Below are 18,676 nucleotides of genomic sequence, written 5' to 3'. Positions count from 1 at the left end.
TGGACGGACGTACAACGGACGGACGGACGGACGGACGGACGCCGGACGGTGAGCGATCACAATACCTCACCCTGAGCACTTTGTGCTCAGGTGAGCTAATAAGGGACAGGAGCCAAAGACAAAGTGACCTTGGCGGTTGGCTTAGCGATTGAAATGCAACAGCATCCATTTAGGTCTTCTATATGGTAACAGTTGTCAACATTTAGGTCCCTGTGGTCTTGGGGCTGGAAGACATACAACTCAGTAAGTCCATTCATCCTAGGCAGTGTCAAGGTATGGGTCATATGGTTTGCAAGTTATAGACTGGGAACAGTTTTCATGCCTCAGGAGGGCCCTGTAAGCTTGACCTTTGACCTACTGGTCCAAAAATCATAAAGGATCATCTGCTCAGCATGTCAAATCATCATTTGAAGTTTCAAGGTTTTCTCAATTTACTGATTGGAAATGTTTTTCCATGTTCTGGCCCATGACCTTGACCTTTTGACAGAGTGACTTCGAAATCAAGAGGGGTCAGCTTTTTTGGTTTTTGTTGGGTTTAATAATGCACTGACACAATTATAGGTCATATGGCGACTTTCCAGCTTTAATTCTCATATGCCTCTCCGAGCATTATTTAATCACGAGCTGGCAACTGGATAGGACCACCGACCTTCCGTAAGCCAGCCGGATGGCATTTTCAGAAGAATTCAATCTGAGTGAGGCTTGAACCCACATTTGGAGAGGCAAGTGATTTAAAGTCAGCGACCTTAACTACTCGACACCAAGAGGAGTCATCTACTCAGCATGTCCAATCATCCTGTGAAGTTTCAAGGTTCTGGGTCAAGTGGTTCTCAAGTAATTAATTAGAAATGGTTTTCCATGGTCTGTCTCTGTGTCCTTGACCTTTGATGGAGTGACCCTAAGATCAATAGGGGTCATCTACTCTGCATGTCCAATCATCCCATTAAGTATCAACATTCTGGGTAAAGTGGTTCTCAAGTTTTTCATCGAAAAAGGTTTTCCATATTCTGGCCCACTGACCACGACCTTTGACCTACTGACCCAAAATTAATAGTGGTCATCTACTCTGCAAGTACAATCATCCTATGAAGTGGTTAACAAGTTTTTGATCGGAAACGGTTTTCTATAATTATTCTGGCCCCTGTGACCTTTGACCTACTAATCCCAAAATCAATATGTGGCATCTACTTGGCATTTCCAATCATCCTATGAAGTTTCAACGTTCTGGGTCAAGTGGTCCTCAAGTTATTTATCAGAAACTGAAAAGGTTTTCCATCATCTAGGAGAAAATTATTGCACTAAGAAAAAACAAAAATCCCACAGGGGTCCATAATGGAGCAAGGGTATATGGAGATTTTTGGAAATTTGTCAAATCATTCAAAAGATCCTTTTTGATGTTGTCTAAAAATGTCAGTATATGCCTCAAATGTCAGATATTTCCGTATTTGACAGCTGCAAACATAGACATTTCAGAAATGTTGTAAAAATGAATTTTGTGTAATAAATGTTGATTATAAGGAAGCACAAAAGGGCCATCAGACGCTAATATGCTTTATTACGTTATGGTTGCGGATAGGATATTTAGCAGAGAAGCTGCAAATTATTTAAGATAAGTTGCAACTGATCCCTTTGTGCAAGCAAAATCTGTGCAAGTTTTCTCCCTTTTTTTTAAAGAGAAGTGCAAGCTGATCAAGGTCTGCACTGTTTGCTATTCAGTCAGTAAATTTTCATAGAACACCCTTTCAAATAATAAATAGTACTGCCCAAATTGAATGATGGACCAGCCCATTTTAGAAATTTAGCAGGCTAAAGTTTCAGAAATAACCCGAGTGAAAGCAATGTAATTGGATCTCCCATTTATAAAAGCAAACTACAGAACATATAGGTACAACTTTTCTCCTTTTAATATGAAACCAAGGTATATGCAAGTTATCCCCTCCGTGAAAGCATTGTAGGTACAGTATTCAGCTCAAGGTCACCATGACCTTGACTTTTAAGCAACTACCTTCAGAATCATTATGGGTCAGATGACCAGCCTGCCTAACAAGTTTGAGTTTCCTGCGCCAATGTGGTCTTCTGTTATCAATCAGAAACCGAGGGGGTGGGTAGTGGACAGACAACTGTCTGGTCTATTTGACTTTGAATAAACATATGATACAATGAATCATGAATTGTTATATATGTGTTTAGCATACAAAATATAAAACAGGTTTGAAAAATCTGAGTGAGGACTGTACAATGATTCTACATACAAAGTTTGATGGAGATCTATCAAGTGGTTCGGGAGAAGGGTTTTAAAAGCTTTTCTATTTTCAGTTCTAATTACCCCTTAAGGGGCCAAGTATCCCAATTTGAAAAAAAAATGTGAGAGTGCTTTACAATAATGCTACAGACCAAGCTTGATGAGGATCAGTCAAGCAGTTCATGAGAAGAAGTTGTTTAAAAGTTTTTGTATGTTTACCTGTAGCAGCCCATAAAGTGGCCAGGTGTCCTCATTTGAACAAAATTGAGAGGACCTAACAATGATGCTAACTGACCACGCCCCATGGTGGCCATGTTTTTTCATGAATCAAAATAATTTGAACAATCTTGGTTAAAGGTTAAGTAAGGACTATTTGTGTGAAATCATTTCAAAACAGAACCAGCAATTAAGGAGAGTATGTTGTTTGAAGATTTTTCTGTTTTTAGCTCTGGCAGCCCTTATGTGCAACCAAGCAGAACTATTAACAAGAGGGCCATGATGGCCCTATATCGCTCACCTGTTATCATTGCCTTTGAGGGCAAGAAGGTCCTCAGAAAAAATATCTAAGTCCAAAGGACAGGAACAACAAAGGCAAGAAATTTAACCAAAAAGAAAAAAAAATTTTTACAACGTATAGATATGTCAATATACACCTAAAAATTGGAGGTACCATCAGGCTGTCTAGCATACCCTGACAAAAAATTAGGGCTAATTTTAGGGCAATTTGTACAAAATAATAGGGCTAAAATTAGGAATTTGGTACAATTTTAAGGATATTTTAGGGCTAAATTTAGGAATTTTCAAATTAAAATATGGACTTTAAAGACCATGTAATGTGCTTACCTTTATGTGACTGACATAAAAGTAACTCACAAATAGTGCTTTATTTACAGAAAAGACGTCTACCACTGGTAAACTGCTTTGAACTGTGCTGAACTGTTTTTTTCTGAATTAGAAGAACTTTAAAACAACATTCAAAACATTTTCTCTTTTTGATCATTGCAAAAAAGTTAAAAAATTAGGAATTTTTGTGAAAAAATAGGGCATTTTTAGGAATTTCCTTTGATTATTTAAAAAAAAAATAGGAATTTTAGCCTAATTGAAAAAAAATAGGAAAAAGTAGGAATTTTAGGGACGCTAGACAGCCTGTACCATCCATGTTGTACCGCAGGAAAGTGGTCTCGCTTTTTCCCTACGGCCAATAATAAAAAAGTTACTAAAAACAAGCTATTTATAGTAACGTAAAAGGGAAGTAATTAAAAAAAATATTGTAAGTGAACAAAAGAAGATCTGCCAAATAAATCTGTTGGCATAAATGAAATTTCAGATCAGTATCTTCATTAGTTATGGAGATATACCCATTTTAATTTGAAATAATGGGAGGTAATTTGACATAAAATCAGTCCATAGTTATCTACCCTGATTGTCTCAGTCCAACTAATAACAATAATGAAATTTCAAATAAGTCCTTATAAGTACTTACAGATATAAATCCATTTTGATTACAATCAGGGGAGGCAATCAGATACAAGAGGGCCATGATGGCCCTATATCGCTCACCTGTTATCATTGGTCCTCAGAAAAAATATCTAAGTCCACAAAGGACAGGAACAACAAAGAGAAGAAATTTAACCAAAAAGAAAAAAAATTCTTACAAGGTACAGATATGTCAAAATACACCTAAAATTGGAGGTACCATCCATGTTGTACCACAGAAAAGTGGTCTCGGTTTTTCCCTACGGCCAATAATAAAAAAGTTACTAAAAATAAGCTATTTATAGTAACGTAAAAGGGGAAATAATTAAAAAAAAAATTATTGTAAGTGAACAAAGAAGGATCTGCCAAATAAATCTGTTGACATAAATGAAATTTCAGATCAGTATCTTCATTAGTTACGGAGATATACCCATTTTAATTTGAAATAAAGGGAGGTAATTTGACATAAAATCAGTCCATAGTTATCTACCCTGATTGGCTCAGTCCAACTGATGACAATAATGAAATTTCAAATAAGTCCTATAAGTACTTACTGATATAAATCCATTTTGATTACAATCAGGGGAGGTAATCAGATATAAAATAACTCTGGAACCTACGATTGGATCTGATTTGTCATGGAATCCAAGATTTATTGTTGTTGAAGATATTTTGGAAGTTTGTATCAAATAAAACCATAAATGAAGTATCTATATGGCTGCAAAAGCCAAAATAGCCAATTTTGGACCTTTAAGGGGCCATAACTCTGGAACCCATGATGGAATCTGGCCAGTTCAAGAAAGAAGCCAAGATCTTGTGGAGATACAAGTTGTGTGCAAGTTTGGTTAAAATCAAATCATAAATGAAGCTGCTATTGTGCAGACAAGGTCAAAATAGCTAATTTTGGCCCTTTCAGGGGCCATAACTCTGGAACCCATTAAGGGATCTGGCCAGTTTAAAAAAGGAACCAAGATCTTATGGTGACACAAGTTTTGTGCAAGTTTGATTAAATTCAAATCATAAATGAAGCTGCTATTGTGCAGACAAGATCAAAAGAGCTAATTCTGGCCCTTTCAGGGGCCATAACTCTGGAACCCATAATGGAATTTCACCAGTTCAAGAAAGGAACCAAGATCTTATAGTGATACAAGTTGTGTGCAAGTTTGGTTAAAATAAAATCATAAATGAAGCTGCTATTGTGCAGACAAGGTTAAAATAGCTAATTTTGGCCCTTTCAGGGGCCATAACTCTGGAGCCCATAATGGGATCTGGCTGGTTCAAGAAAGGAACCAAGATCTTATGGTGACACAAGTTTTGTGTAAGTTTGATTAAATTCAAATCATAAATGAAGCTGCTATTGTGCAGACAAGGTCAAAATAGCTAATTTTGGCCCTTTCAGGGGCCATAACTCTGGAACCCATAATGGGATCTAGCCAGTTCAAGAAAGGAACCGAGATCTCATGGTGATACAAGTTGTGTGCAAGTTTGGTTACAATAAAATCATAAATGAAACCACTATCGTGCAGACACGAAATTGTTGACGGACGCACGGACTGACGACGGACGACGGACGAAGGGTGATCACAAAAGCTCACCTTGTCACTATGTGACAGGTGAGCTAATAAAATAACTCTGGAACCTACGATTGGATCTGATTTGTCATGGAATCCAAGATTTCTTGTTGTTGAAGATATTTTGGAAGTTTGTATCAAATAAAACCATAAATGAAGTCTCTATATGGCTGCAAAAGCCAAAATAGCCAATTTTGGACCTTTAAGGGGCCATAACTCTGGAACCCATGATGGAATCTGGCCAGTTGAAGAAAGGAAGCAAGATCTTGTGGTGACACAAGTTTTGTGTAAGTTTGATTAAAATCAAATCATAAATGAAGCTGCTATTGTGCAGACAAGGTCAAAATAGCTAATTTTGGCCCTTTCCGGGGCCATAACTCTGGAACCAATTATGGGATCTGGCCGGTTCAAGAAAGTAACCAAGATTTTATGGTGACACAAGTTTTGTGCAAGTTTGATTAAATTCAAATCATAAATGAAGCTGCTATTGTGCAGACAAGGTCAAAATAGCTAATTCTGGCCCTTTCAGGGGCCATAACTTTGGAACCCATAATGGAATCTGGCCAGTTCAAGAAAGGAACCAATATCTTATGGTGATACAAGTTGTGTGCCAGTTTGGTAAAACTCAAATCATAAATAAAGCTGCTATTGTGCAGACAAGGTCAAAATAGCTAATTTTGGCCCTTTCAGGGGCCATAACTCTGGAACCCATAATGGCATCTGGCCAGTTCAAGAAAGGAACCGTGATCTTATGGTGATACAAGCTGTGTGCAAGTTTGGTTAAAATAAAATCAAAAATGAAACCACTATCGTGCAGACAAGAAATTGTTGACGCACTGACGCATGGACTGACAACGGACGAAAGGTGATCACAAAAGCTCACCTTGTCACTATGTGACAGGTGAGCTAAAAACAATTTTTGTAGAGGACCACCAAATCATCCAGGCCAAGTTTCATTAAAATTCATTCAGTGGTTTTAGATGAGATGTTGTGTAAAGAAATTGTTAACAACAGATGGACAGATGGATGACTGCACGCATGATGGACACGGTGTGATCACAATAGCTCACCATGAGCACTTAATGCTCAGGTGAGCTAAAATATAACACTGCATAATGTCTGTGAATTATATATTAAGTTCATAAAGTACATACTGTAAATAATATGGTATGAATTTTTAAAAAATTTCAGTATTAATTACCAGATCATGAGTTTCTATTACAGACTACAAAATACTTCAAACTTCATGTTAATCTCTCACCATTTTCTTCAGGACAGGGGAGATAACTAACACTGTCAGTACATAAGCTATCAGTTGTTGTAATCTTGTTGCAAAAGAACACTGTAAGGCCAGTGCAGTTTTCTGATTAATGTTAGACCAAAACAAGGAAACTTTTACTTTTGTTCATATCCCATAAACAATAATATTCATAGTACACTTCATTTTACTGCACAATAAAATACTTTAGTCTGAATCTGTGTTTCTCTCTTTTATTGTATAAAAATGAGTTCAAGATATATGATGGAACACATCAAAAGCCTGATGATCCAAAATATCAAAAATTACAAAGTTCACTATACTTATTTTGATATTTGATAATGAATTATGTTATTCAAGAAATAATAGAATATCTTAAGCAAGTTTCAATTAATTCAAACAAGAAAAAGGTTATATATCCCACAGCAGAATTTAACAAGAACACAGCTTATAATGTGAGTCATACTCTGTAGCATAAAGCTGATTTGGAGTGTTAAAATTAATTCTAACATGGCTCAGTTTGATCGCCAGTTAAATAAAGAAGAAAGTCAAGCTCTGTATAATCCACAACAAACACTGGTTGATGCACGAACTGGTAAGAGAGCATTATGACATAAATTTGTTGCTTGACATTCACTTTATTACTACTTGTGTAAATGAAATCTAGCATAATTTTTATCAGAATATTTCAATGAACATGTAAGAATGAAACAATCAAGGCCTTCTTGTGGTTTATCATCTAATTTACCATGGTTCATCCTTTCGATGTTTGGATATTTAACCACTTCAATTCCTGCACATCTGAACTCTGAACCATGGTAAATTAGACAACAAACCACTCGAAGGCCTTATTTGTTGATTTAGACACTCCTCTGTTACCTGTATTTTTAAGTCTCATATGTTTTATATGCAAGTTTTTTTTTATCAAATATAATAGCACTGTTTCTTGATTGCTACAATTAGGTTTGTATGTTACCATTTGCATGTTTTACTGAAAATAAACATGATTTATTAGAATCCCACATACTAAACTTGTTTCAGATTTAACACAAATATAACACAAAAGGCTTTTTGCAGCAAAACACCACATTAAATATTATATGCTCAAATGCTCACACAAAATACAATTACTGCCACTATTGGATAAAGTGAACTGGTTTGAACATTACAAATCTGATCCTGATAACCAAACTATTCTTTATAACCATTTATTTTTCTGCATATTAACTGCTTTTCGGACAGAAAATGTAGAACGAGTAGATTTCTGTACCAAATTAAGAAGGCCAAAAATCAATGAATCAAATACTGATCTTTATATCTGAGTTTTTGCTACATCCTAGTTCACTATATCAGAGTTTAACTGTAATTTACAGACACATAATTGCTATTATTATAAAACGTGTTAGAATACTTTAAAGTTCATAGAAAATGACATGGAAAGAATTAGGTCTTTGCTGACTGCTGGGCTTGAATCTGGGCAGCTATCTTCATCTGAAGGATCTCTGACATCACTGAAAATATAACAATATAATTATCTCATAATTATAAGAAAATATAAAAGTTATTAGATTAATTAAGTCCAGAAATGTGTCTGTTTAACCACTGTCTTCATAAAATAATTCTAACGAAATTCCATTTCTGATATCAACATCGTAAGTGATATGCAGCGCTTCATTGCCATACTCTCCATATATGTGTGTTATCCAATACTAGAGGTGACGAATTATACCCCCACAATACGGCCTTGTCACAGAAGTAAGCCAATGTCTAAATTCAAACTGTTCCGGGATTGGCTGGTGCCCGTGCCCAGTAAGGCGAGGGTACCAGTGTATCCCAAGGGATTCTGAAGATGTTATAACACAAAATGAACATGCACTAACTCTATTCTAGCATAGGAGGACCATGATGGTCCTGAATCGCTCACCTATCCCCACATGACCCAGTGTTGAACTGAGTACGACGTTGTTATTTCTATAATTTGACATAGTGACCTAGTTTTTGAGCACATGTGACCTAGAAATCATCAAGATAAAAAATTCTGACCAATTTTCATGAAGATCCATTGAAAAATATGACCTCTAGAGAGGTCACAAGGTTTTTCTATTATTTGACCTAATGACCTAGTTTTTGAAGGCACGTGACCCACTTCTGGATCTGACCTAGATATCATCAAGGTGAACATTCTCACCAATTTTCATGAAGATCTCATGAAAAATATGGCCTCTAGAGAGGTCACAAGGTTTTCCTATTTTTCGACCTACCTGCCTAGTTTTTCACCGCACATGACCCAGTTACAAACCTGACCTAGATATCATCAAGCTGAACATTCTCACCAATTTTCATGAAGATCCATTGAGAAACATGGCCTCTAGAGACGTCACAAGGTTTTTCTATTTTTAGACCTACTGACCTAGTTTTTGACCCCACATGACCCAGTTTCGAACTTGACCTAGATATCATCAAGAGGGACATTCTGATCAATTTTCATGAAGATCCATTGAGAAACATGGCCTCTAGAGAGGTCACAAGGTTTTTCTATTTTTAGACCTACTGACCTAGTTTTTGACCGCACGTAACCCAGTTTCAAAACCGACCTAGATATCATCAAGGTGAACATTCTGACCAATTTTCATGAAGATCCATTGAGAAATATGGCCTCTAGAGAGGTCACAAGGTTTTTCTATTTTTAGACCTACTGACCTAGTTTTTGACCGCACGTGACCCAGTTTCGAACTTGACCTAGATATCATCAAGGTGAACATTCTGACCAATTTTCATGAAGATCTCATGAAAAATATGGCCTCTAGAGAGGTCACAAGGTTTTTCTATTTTTAGACCTACTGACCTAGTTTTTGACCGCACGTGACCCAGTTTCGAAACTGACCTAGATATCATCAAGATGAACATTCTGACCAACTTTCATAAAGATCCCATGAAAAATGTGACCTCTAGAGTGGTCACAAGCAAAAGTTTACGCACGCACGAACGCACGCACGCACGGACGGACGACGGACGCCACGCGATCACAAAAGCTCACCTTGTCACTTTGTGACAGGTGAGCTAATAAAACACGTAAAAACTGACAATGTATACATTGTCGTTCAACTTCATTAAACTTCCACGAAATGCGTGGGAATGTCTGAGTTGTTTTTTTATGTTGATGTCATTTCCCTTTGAATTATCTGTTTTGGGGCCGAATGATGTTTTCACTTTGCCATGTAATATGCATGTATAAAAGGTGTTTTAACAGCACGCAAGCACGAAAATCTCTCTGTTAACACATGTTTTCCCTCTTGTTAAAACACCCCCGAAAAGTGACAAGAGCATCAGTTTTATGCTAGAAAAAAATTCCATTGTAACATTGTGGGTAGTGTTGTGAATTTCATTTTAACTTTGTGGCAGAGTGGAAGTGGAGTTGTTATGCAAATTAAATGACAATTAAGATGGAAGGTTAATGGTATGGTGTATGGCATAGAAAATTAAAAGGCAGCAGCTGAAGTCTCAATGGCACAAATGACAAAATAAACTATAATTTCAAACACCACTTTCTGAAAAACAAGAGGACCATGATGGTCCTGAATCGCTCACCTCTTCCCACATGACCCAGTTTTGAGTATGATGTCATTTTTTCTATTATTTGACAGTGACCTAGTTTTAGAGCTCATGTGACTCAGTTTTGAACTTGCCTTGATATTATCAAGATAAAAATTCTGACCAATTTTCATGAAGATCCATTGAAAAATATGGTCTCTAGAGAGGTCACAAGGTTTTTCTATTATTTGACCTATTGACCTAGTTTTCGAAGGTACGTGACCCTGTTTTGAACTTTACCTAGATATCATCAAGGTGAACGTTCTCACTAATTTTCATGAAGATTTCGTGAAAAATATGGCCTCTAGAGAGGTCACAAGGTTTTTCTATTTTTATACCTACTGGCCTAGTTTTTGACCGCATGTGACCCAGTTTCGAAACTGACCTAGATATCATCAAGATGAACATTCATATCAATTTTGATGAAGATCCATTGAAAAATATGGCCTCTAGAGAGGTAAAAAGATTTTAATAATTTGAGACCTACTGACCTAGTTTTTGACCGCAGTTGACCCAGTTTCAAACTTGACCTAGATATCATCAAGATGAACATTCAGACCAACTTTCATACAGATCCCATGAAAAGTATGGCCTCTAGAGAGGTAAAAATGTTTTTATATTATTTGACCTACTGACCTAGTTTTTTATGGCACGTGACCCAGTTTCAAACCTGACCTAGATATCATCAAGGAGAACATTCTGACCAATTTTCAGGAAGATCCATTCAAGGGTATGGCCTCTAGAGAGGTCACAAGGCTTTTCTATTTCAAGACCTACTGACCTAGTTTTTGATCGCAGTTGACCCAGTTTCAAACTTGACCTATATATCATCAAGATAAACATTCAGACCAACTTTCATACAGATCCCATGAAAAATATGGCCTCTAGAGAGGTCACAACGTTTTTTCATTATTTGACCTACTGACCTAGTTTTTGATGGCATGTGACCAACTTTCCAACTTGACCTAGATATCATAAAGATGAACATTCAGACCAACTTTCATACAGATCCCATGAAAAATATGGCCTCTAGAGAGGTCACAACGTTTTTCTATTATCTGACCTAATGACCTAGTTTTTGAGGGCACGTGACCCACTTTCGAACTTGACCTAGATATCATCAAGGTGAACATTCTGACCAGTTTTCATGAATATCTCATGAAATATATGGCCTCTAGAGAGGTCACAGGGTTTTTCTATTTTTAGACCTACTGACCTAGTTTTTGACCGCACATGACCCAGTTTCGAACTTGACCTAGATATCATCAAGATGAACATTCAGACCAACTTTCATACAGATCCCATGAAAAATATAGCCTTTAGAGAGGTCACAAGGTTTTTCTATTATTTGACCTACTGACCTAGTTTTTGAAGGCACATGACCCAGTTTCAAAATCGACCTAGATATCATCAAAGTGAAAGTGAACGTTCTGACCAATTTTCATGAAGATCTTGTGAAATATATGGCCTCTAGAGAGGTCACAAGGTTTTTCTATTTTTAGACCTACTGACCTAGTTTTTGAAGGCACGTGACCCAGTTTTGATCTTGACCTAGATATCATCAAGATGAACATTCTGACCAACTTTCATAAAGATCCCACAAAAAATGTGACCCCTAGAGTGGTCACAAGCAAAAGTTTATGAACGGACGGACGCACGACGGACGCTGCGTGATCACAAAAGCTCACCTTGTCACTATGTGACAGGTGAGCTAATAAGTAAATGAAATATGCCATGTCAAAGAACAGTTTTAGACATTACTTTAATATCTATCATGTATTTTGAGCAAAATTATTTAATGTTAACCTTTATCCTGCTGGTGGCAAGTGATTCTGCCTTTGTGACCAATGCAGCCCAAGATCTGTGCAGGCTGATCATGGTCTGCACTGTTCACTATTCAGTCAGTTAATCTTCACTGAACACCCCTTGAATAATAAATGGTATATTGCCCAAACTGAACGATGGACCTGTCCATTTAAGAAATTTAGCAGGCTAAATGTTATACTAGTCACCACCATGTATATGCTCATTTTTTGTGACACGCATAAAGAGTTTTTGCAGCTGGACATTACAGTGAGTACACTCAATACAGCATTCACATTCAGACAATGATACAGTATCAAAAAATATACCTTCTTTCATTTTATATTTCTCCTGTAAAACAGGCTGAATTTTTTCAATCTGTTTCGTCAAAAATTCTATTCTTCTTTTGAAATAATCTTTTGCGTTATTCACACTCTGAAATAAAACAAGATGAGAGTGATGATGACAAATTTAAAATCTACTTCAAATTTAAATCAAATGTATTCCATTATAAAAGAGATAAAGTAGAAGTGCATCAAAACTTAATAAAAAGAGAGCATAATTTATATATTCATATTCCAGATGAATACATTTGGGTACTGTACATATTATAGCAACAGCCACCTGGGGTGCAAAATTCATCCTTTACCAGTACAGAAGAAATCTGACCAGAGGGATGGAGCAAGAGCCCCTTCTACACAGACAGCCTGGTTCTTCAGCATGTCCAACGATGCCCGAGCATGTCATGTTCAATTGCTCTTAGTTAAAAAACAATTTATTTTTTTTTAAATTAAAAACTAAGTGGGCAATGAAGGCCCTATATTGCCCACCTGAGTAAACAAGATGACCCCAACAGATACTGTTAAGATTTTGACTATTTTCATGTATATCATGTAGAAAATGTGGCTAAGAGTGTTCACAAGGTTTTCCAAAGATATAACCAAGTGGCTTTATTATTATTCATACATTGTAACTTGACATAGGCTTGAAGTAAATAAGGCCGTAATTAAAAAATTGTTTGCAGTAACGCGGCCCAAAGTCTTTTGTGTGGGTAGGTAGATAGGGAATTTTTTTTTTTTGCATTTTATCATACAGAAAAAAAATTCATTTGACTGGCCAGCAAAAAAAAACTTGGGTAGCAGCGCTTTTTACAGGTAGGTCGTGTTACAGCAAACAAATGTTTTTAATAATAGCCTAACAGGTACAAAACCCAACACTTCACCCAGCATTCTCTTACCATATCTACATAGTATCCCGTGCCAATATCCACCAATACATTATCTACATCACTAAGCTGCCCCGGAACATACATCTACATTTATGGTTAAGGACTAACATGAACAGTCCATACTGGGTTAAAATACTTGCTTTAAGCAGTTTGTCCAGAATAATGCAGCCAAAACATACAAGGTAATTAATCTAAATATTTCTGCATTAACTTATATAAGTAAAAACCTCCTTGAATTAGATTTACATTTGAACAATTTCTTTCTTCTGGTACTTTAATGATTTACCCAAGCTTTGTTATAATTATATAAAAGGATCCCAATTTGATCTTAATGTTTGAAAACTCTTGCTTTTCAAGATCTTTAAATGGTGGAAATAATGTGAAGTAACTCCTGCTTTTTCGAACCATCTAAATTTGTAGAATTTTACCTAAGTATTACTGTTTCTATATAACTGAAACTTTATTAAAGGTACACAATACTGATTCAAGTTCGTTCAACATTATAGTTCTATGGACATCAAGTATTACAATCTGCAGGTTATGACCACAAAACATCAAGCTAAGCCTGCAACTCTCAGGGCTCACCAAGCAAGGCTAGCCTTTACTAGACCAAAGAAGTAGTTCCTTCTTTGTTAAATGTAATTTTGATTCATTTTATCAGGTGGATTGAACTTTGATCAGAAAAATGGCCATCTCAAGTGGTCCGGCACTTCAAGATTGTTGAACTTTGAACTCTGCATAACTTTTAATGGCCTGATTATAACTTCAAAAAAAAAAAAATCTAAAATATGTAAGGATACAGAACTAGTTAGTGGAACTAGAATCTCTTTATCTTTGCTCTCTGGACAAACTTTGTTCAAACTTTCTTGTGATTCCACATATTTGCTTTGGGCCAACTTCAGCTGATTCAATGAGTTGGCGAAAAATTCAATCTCCTGCAATGAAATAAATAAAACATATCAATCATCTTTAACATCTTGTGAATAAGTAATTTGCAAAACTTAGGTCTTTGAAATTTAGTTCCTTTGTAAAGGAAATAAATGGCTGGTAAAAAACATAGGTCATTCACTTCGTCAGTGTTTTCTTTATACCTAACATAACACAAATTTATAATAAATATACTTCAAACTTTCAACAATAATGATCATCCCACACTACTCAGGATTAAAACTGACAGATATTTGTATTAAATTATTCGAACACTCACTTCTAGTTCTACCTATTTTATGAAAATTTGGTAATAAACGTTGCGAGTTATATATCAATGATTTACTTTTAAATACTGAACATACACAGTCATTTATTATACACTGTTTTATATCTTTTAATATTTTCATTGGTATGCTTTCCATTACGCCTCCATCTCAAGCATATGTTATTCAGTAGAACTGTGAATATTCCTCAACCAAATAATTAATTGTCTCTGTCTAAATTCTCATAGAATAAATCACAAAGAGGTAACATTTAGAGCGTTTATTTAATGCTTCAGGAAAAGCCTAACTTGAAATGGATAAAATGTAATAATTCATCTTCTTACATGTAAATACTCAATGCTAAAAATATTGGTATGTAAAGGACAAACAAAGTCAACTTTGATTTAGGCTTGAACTTATAAAATAAATAAATTGATATAAAACTGCCTGATTTTGTTTTTTAGATACTGAGGGCGTGTTGGAATTTCAATAAGTTTACTAGTATACATAGTCATATAACTATTATGAAAATCAGGGTTTCACCCTAACATGTTTTTCTAAGCATCCCGAAGGACTCCCAGGTTTCTGACATAGGGGGCCCTCCTGATTTTCAGGGAGTTCTCTTTATAAAGAACAAATTCCTGGACATTCCAATTTCCACATTATTTTATCAAGTAAATACATTTAGCTCAACATATGCTTGTAAGCCTTGTTTTGCAGCTGTACAAGGTGTCAAAACATAATTCTCACCATCACTGGAATCAGCAGAATCTGGCAATGGCTAAGCCACATTATAGAGATCTTGCAAACTTTCTTGATTTGTATTATTTATTGCTTCTTTTGTGTGGGTGGCAGAAACAATTTCATGAGAAATTTCAAAGTCAGGCACTACTGTTCAATTTTCCAAAGGCATTCAGCCAGACACTTGTACAATATTCCAAATTTTATAGACAACATTGCATTGGCTGCATGATTTTGACACATTTTTTATTTTTATCCAATCAGCCGAGCTTATGTCTGATTGATGTTTACGGGTTATTTAATTAAAAAAAAATCTGATCACAATTCTAGGTTACGAAAACTGATTATGCGTCTATGTCACCGGCCACTAATAGATCGGGGTTACCGGGGTAAGAAACTAATGGGTTGATTTGATTAGGGACGGGTAAGAAATCGAATGGTCCAACTGATTAAGGACAAAATAAACTGGAAATGTAAAACTGTTGTTACTTAATACTTTCGCAGCTATATTATGAAGTTTTACGAAGTTGTAAATGTTTTTTCAAGCAAAATGACTGCGTCTTTTACACTTACAAAAAGAAGCAGCATTTTCAATGGAAGAGTTACATCGAGATCAAAGATCCCAACGGAATCGTAAGTTGTCAGAGAGCTTCAAATATCGAGGATCCTCTAGACCCTGGGATTCTATGAAAATTGCTAGCTGTCAAACAACAACTACACATTGTGGACGCATTGTTCAAGAGGGCTAAGATGCTTTCCTATAGAGGTGAAGGTCCTAGGTTCCATTCCTAGCTACTCTCATTGCAGTGTGTCCTTGGGTAAGACACTTTGTTATGATAGCCATTAGCTCAACCCAACTGTAAATTGGTACCAGCAAAATGCTACATCTACATCGGTACAACCAACAATCGATTTCCGATTATGACTGGTCGGCGCTGTCAGAGAAACAGTTGTTAAAGAAATTTAGTATATTACAGTATTAAAAGTAAAAGATAAAAGGACAGTATGCTACAGTTAAAATAGGACAGAATGCAGCGTTCGACACTAACTTTTTTGCCAGGTATCCCGAAGGAATACCTGCTGGGAAATTTAGGAATCCCTGCTGAAAATTAGGAGTCCCTGATAACAAAATGTGGTAAGAACATGAAAAAACTAAAATCTAACAAACACAACTGTTTACAGTACTACATGTATTTTATTTCCACTTTATTTCTATTTTACATCAATGACAACAATAGCTTGTATGACTTTTGCTGTAAAAGAATAATGTCATTTCTGTCCAAGTCCTCTTCCCCCTCATCTTCACTACCATCGCACTCCTCTGCCATTTGTTGTAGTTCGTCTAAATGTATGCCGCCTAGTTCATTCCCCCTTATAACCCCCTTATTTGTAATCATTTTTTTGATATAAAAAAAAATTCCGAAAAGTCTCCCTTAAAGTGGCATTATGCGCATCTTACTGCACATAGTATGTTTTGGTGAAAGTTTTATAAAAGCAAGTTTCGGTTTCTGTGCATTTAAATGTGTTAAATTAACGATAATGCCGCATAAGTATTTGAAATTGATGCTTTAGAAATAAAGAAATCGGATTAATAAAATAATAGTTCTTTTCTTCAATCTTCTACTCAGTGATCTCCCTTACCAACATGTAGAGATTTCTGAAGTTGAAGGGAAACAACTCCTGCATGCAGTTTGACTTTTCTTAAAAAGACTGCCCCAGTCAAAATAAGAAAAGTCATATTTGGAAAGTTATTTTTTCGTCCTGGTAAGAGGAAGAGTTTGGGTTATTGGGTTAAAAGCTATAATTTCCTCCACCCTTTTTACACACACAACTATTTCATCTGGATTTTTACTTGAAAAACGCGCAGAATTCCACTTTAAATAAAAAAAATTCAAAAAAAAAAATGTTCCGACCTACCTACCCTAATTTTTTCAGCATGTTACCAGATACAAAGATTTTTTAGGCCTTATTAATGCAACTCCCACAGACTTTATCTAAAACTAGTACATTGGTCATAACAGATTTTCTTAAACATTTCATATTTTAGTTGTTTTATTTTGCACATTGCCTAAAAGTGGGTGGGGTTTAGTGTTTGCATGCTTTTATTATCAGCAAATTCTTTTAAATAAGAGCTGCTTTGGCAACAGTGATCATATTTTTCGTAAATGCAGACGTTTTATTGGCTTTTTATTTTAGTTTGTACTTGAAAAATCTTGTAAGAAATAATAAAAATGTTCGAAAATGTCGGTCTAGAAAACGAGTGACAAATACGAAAAACAAAAGTAACAGTTAAAGTTCTTGAAAAGATAACTGTTTTAACTTTATTTTCTCATCATACCACGTATAATTTCTGCTTATTTAATTTGTTTTGCCCAAACAAAGCCTCGGCAATTATGTTAATAAATTTGTTATAGACCGTAACGGCCGACCGGCTCATGTAATCGTATCGAGCACACAAAATAATGGTACAAACACGATAATCTAAGGCTGCATTATTTATCAATTAACTTGTAAACATTGATCAATAAACACCTTTGATAATGACAAGGCAAATTGTACTAAATACAAACCGCGAGATAAGCACGTGTCATTTGGCGCGTGGCGTGACTGACATCTGTTGGTAGCTAATTAACATACGACGCTCCGCCTACTGCCATATTTCCGCTTGTGCCGGCGAACAATATTGAAATTCACTGGGATTTTGATTGACAGGGGGCAGAACTATCGAACTTGGAACGCATCTAAGTAAATTTCCGCGAGTCAAGCCGACGCACGTGCCGTAATTTATGCGGGTAAAATACGAGTTTTTCTCGATTTTCGCGGGTCAAAACCCGGGAGCTCGGGTCAACTGAACGCCCTGGAAGCCTTAGCAAAAGACCGATGTTTGAGCGAACAAGACTGGGGAATTTCATTGTTTAGAATCATATTTTATCTGAAAATCAAGAGTCCCGACGGAACACCGAAATTGTGAACTTTAGGATCCCTTGCGGATTTTTGGTGTCCTCGGGATCCCGGGACACCGTTAGTGTCGAACGCTGCAGAATGGAAGAATTACACAGTGACCGCCGCCAGCCTCTCTGTAAAGATACTGCTGTGGGTAAGATCTTTAAAATTGGCTTTAACTCTTCTTGAAATAGGGTCACTCAAAAAGCTCTACAGAGTTTATGGTTTGTGTTCATTGTTTCACTAAGCAACAGTAAGTAAAATTTACCATAGTGATGTTTATGCATGTTTTTTTATTTAAAATTCAATGAGCGCTTCTCTGACACTGATGAAAAATGATAATTTGATAACAAAATAGGAAGGAAATACTCGATAAATAAAATTCTAATCCATGTAAAATATCGAACACTTACCTCTTGAAATTGTTGTGTTAAAGCATTTAATCGCGGAATCGGTAATTGGCCGATATCAATTTGTTGTTTTCCAGCCATGTTGAGACTAATTTCATCTAAATCACTTCGGTGCTTGGAAAATTCTGATGGGATAAAGCCCGTTGCATTCGGTTTTCTTTACTGTAAATTACTGTGCACTATTTAATCTTTGGTCGTAGAAACACGCGAAGGAGTTGTA

The 18,676-nt window shown here is 36.0% G+C and overlaps 1 protein-coding gene across 1 annotated transcript; it reads right to left on the bottom strand.

Annotated features, from left to right (window-relative positions):
• Positions 1-6,764: 6,764 nt before the first annotated feature.
• On the bottom strand, positions 6,765-18,617 carry LOC123561599 (prefoldin subunit 5-like). The gene is made up of 5 exons (XM_045354080.2): positions 18,460-18,617; positions 13,970-14,104; positions 13,179-13,253; positions 12,271-12,376; positions 6,765-8,058 (listed from the first exon to the last, which is right to left on the bottom strand). The coding sequence occupies exons 1-5, from the start codon at positions 18,535-18,537 to the stop codon at positions 7,991-7,993; spliced, it is 462 nt and encodes a 153-aa protein (XP_045210015.1). The 5' UTR covers positions 18,538-18,617; the 3' UTR covers positions 6,765-7,990.
• Positions 18,618-18,676: the final 59 nt, after the last annotated feature.

The sequence above is a fragment of the Mercenaria mercenaria genome, chromosome 10, assembly GCF_021730395.1.
Source record: "Mercenaria mercenaria strain notata chromosome 10, MADL_Memer_1, whole genome shotgun sequence".
NCBI lineage: Eukaryota > Metazoa > Mollusca > Bivalvia > Venerida > Veneridae > Mercenaria > Mercenaria mercenaria.
This window is presented reverse-complemented; position numbering and strand designations above follow the sequence as displayed.

What these genes read in the sequence shown, in the direction of transcription:
- LOC123561599 (XM_045354080.2), bottom strand. Translation starts at nt 18,537, where the DNA reads ATGGCTGGAAAACAACAAATTGATATCGGCCAATTACCGATTCCGCGA. An exon ending in TAACACAACAATTTCAAGAG is followed by an intron (nt 14,105 to 18,459) that starts GTAAGTGTTCGA and finishes ATTTCATTGCAG; the next exon opens with GAGATTGAATTTTTCGCCAA. An exon ending in CGGGATACTATGTAGATATG is followed by an intron (nt 12,377 to 13,178) that starts GTAAGAGAATGC and finishes GTTTTATTTCAG; the next exon opens with AGTGTGAATAACGCAAAAGA.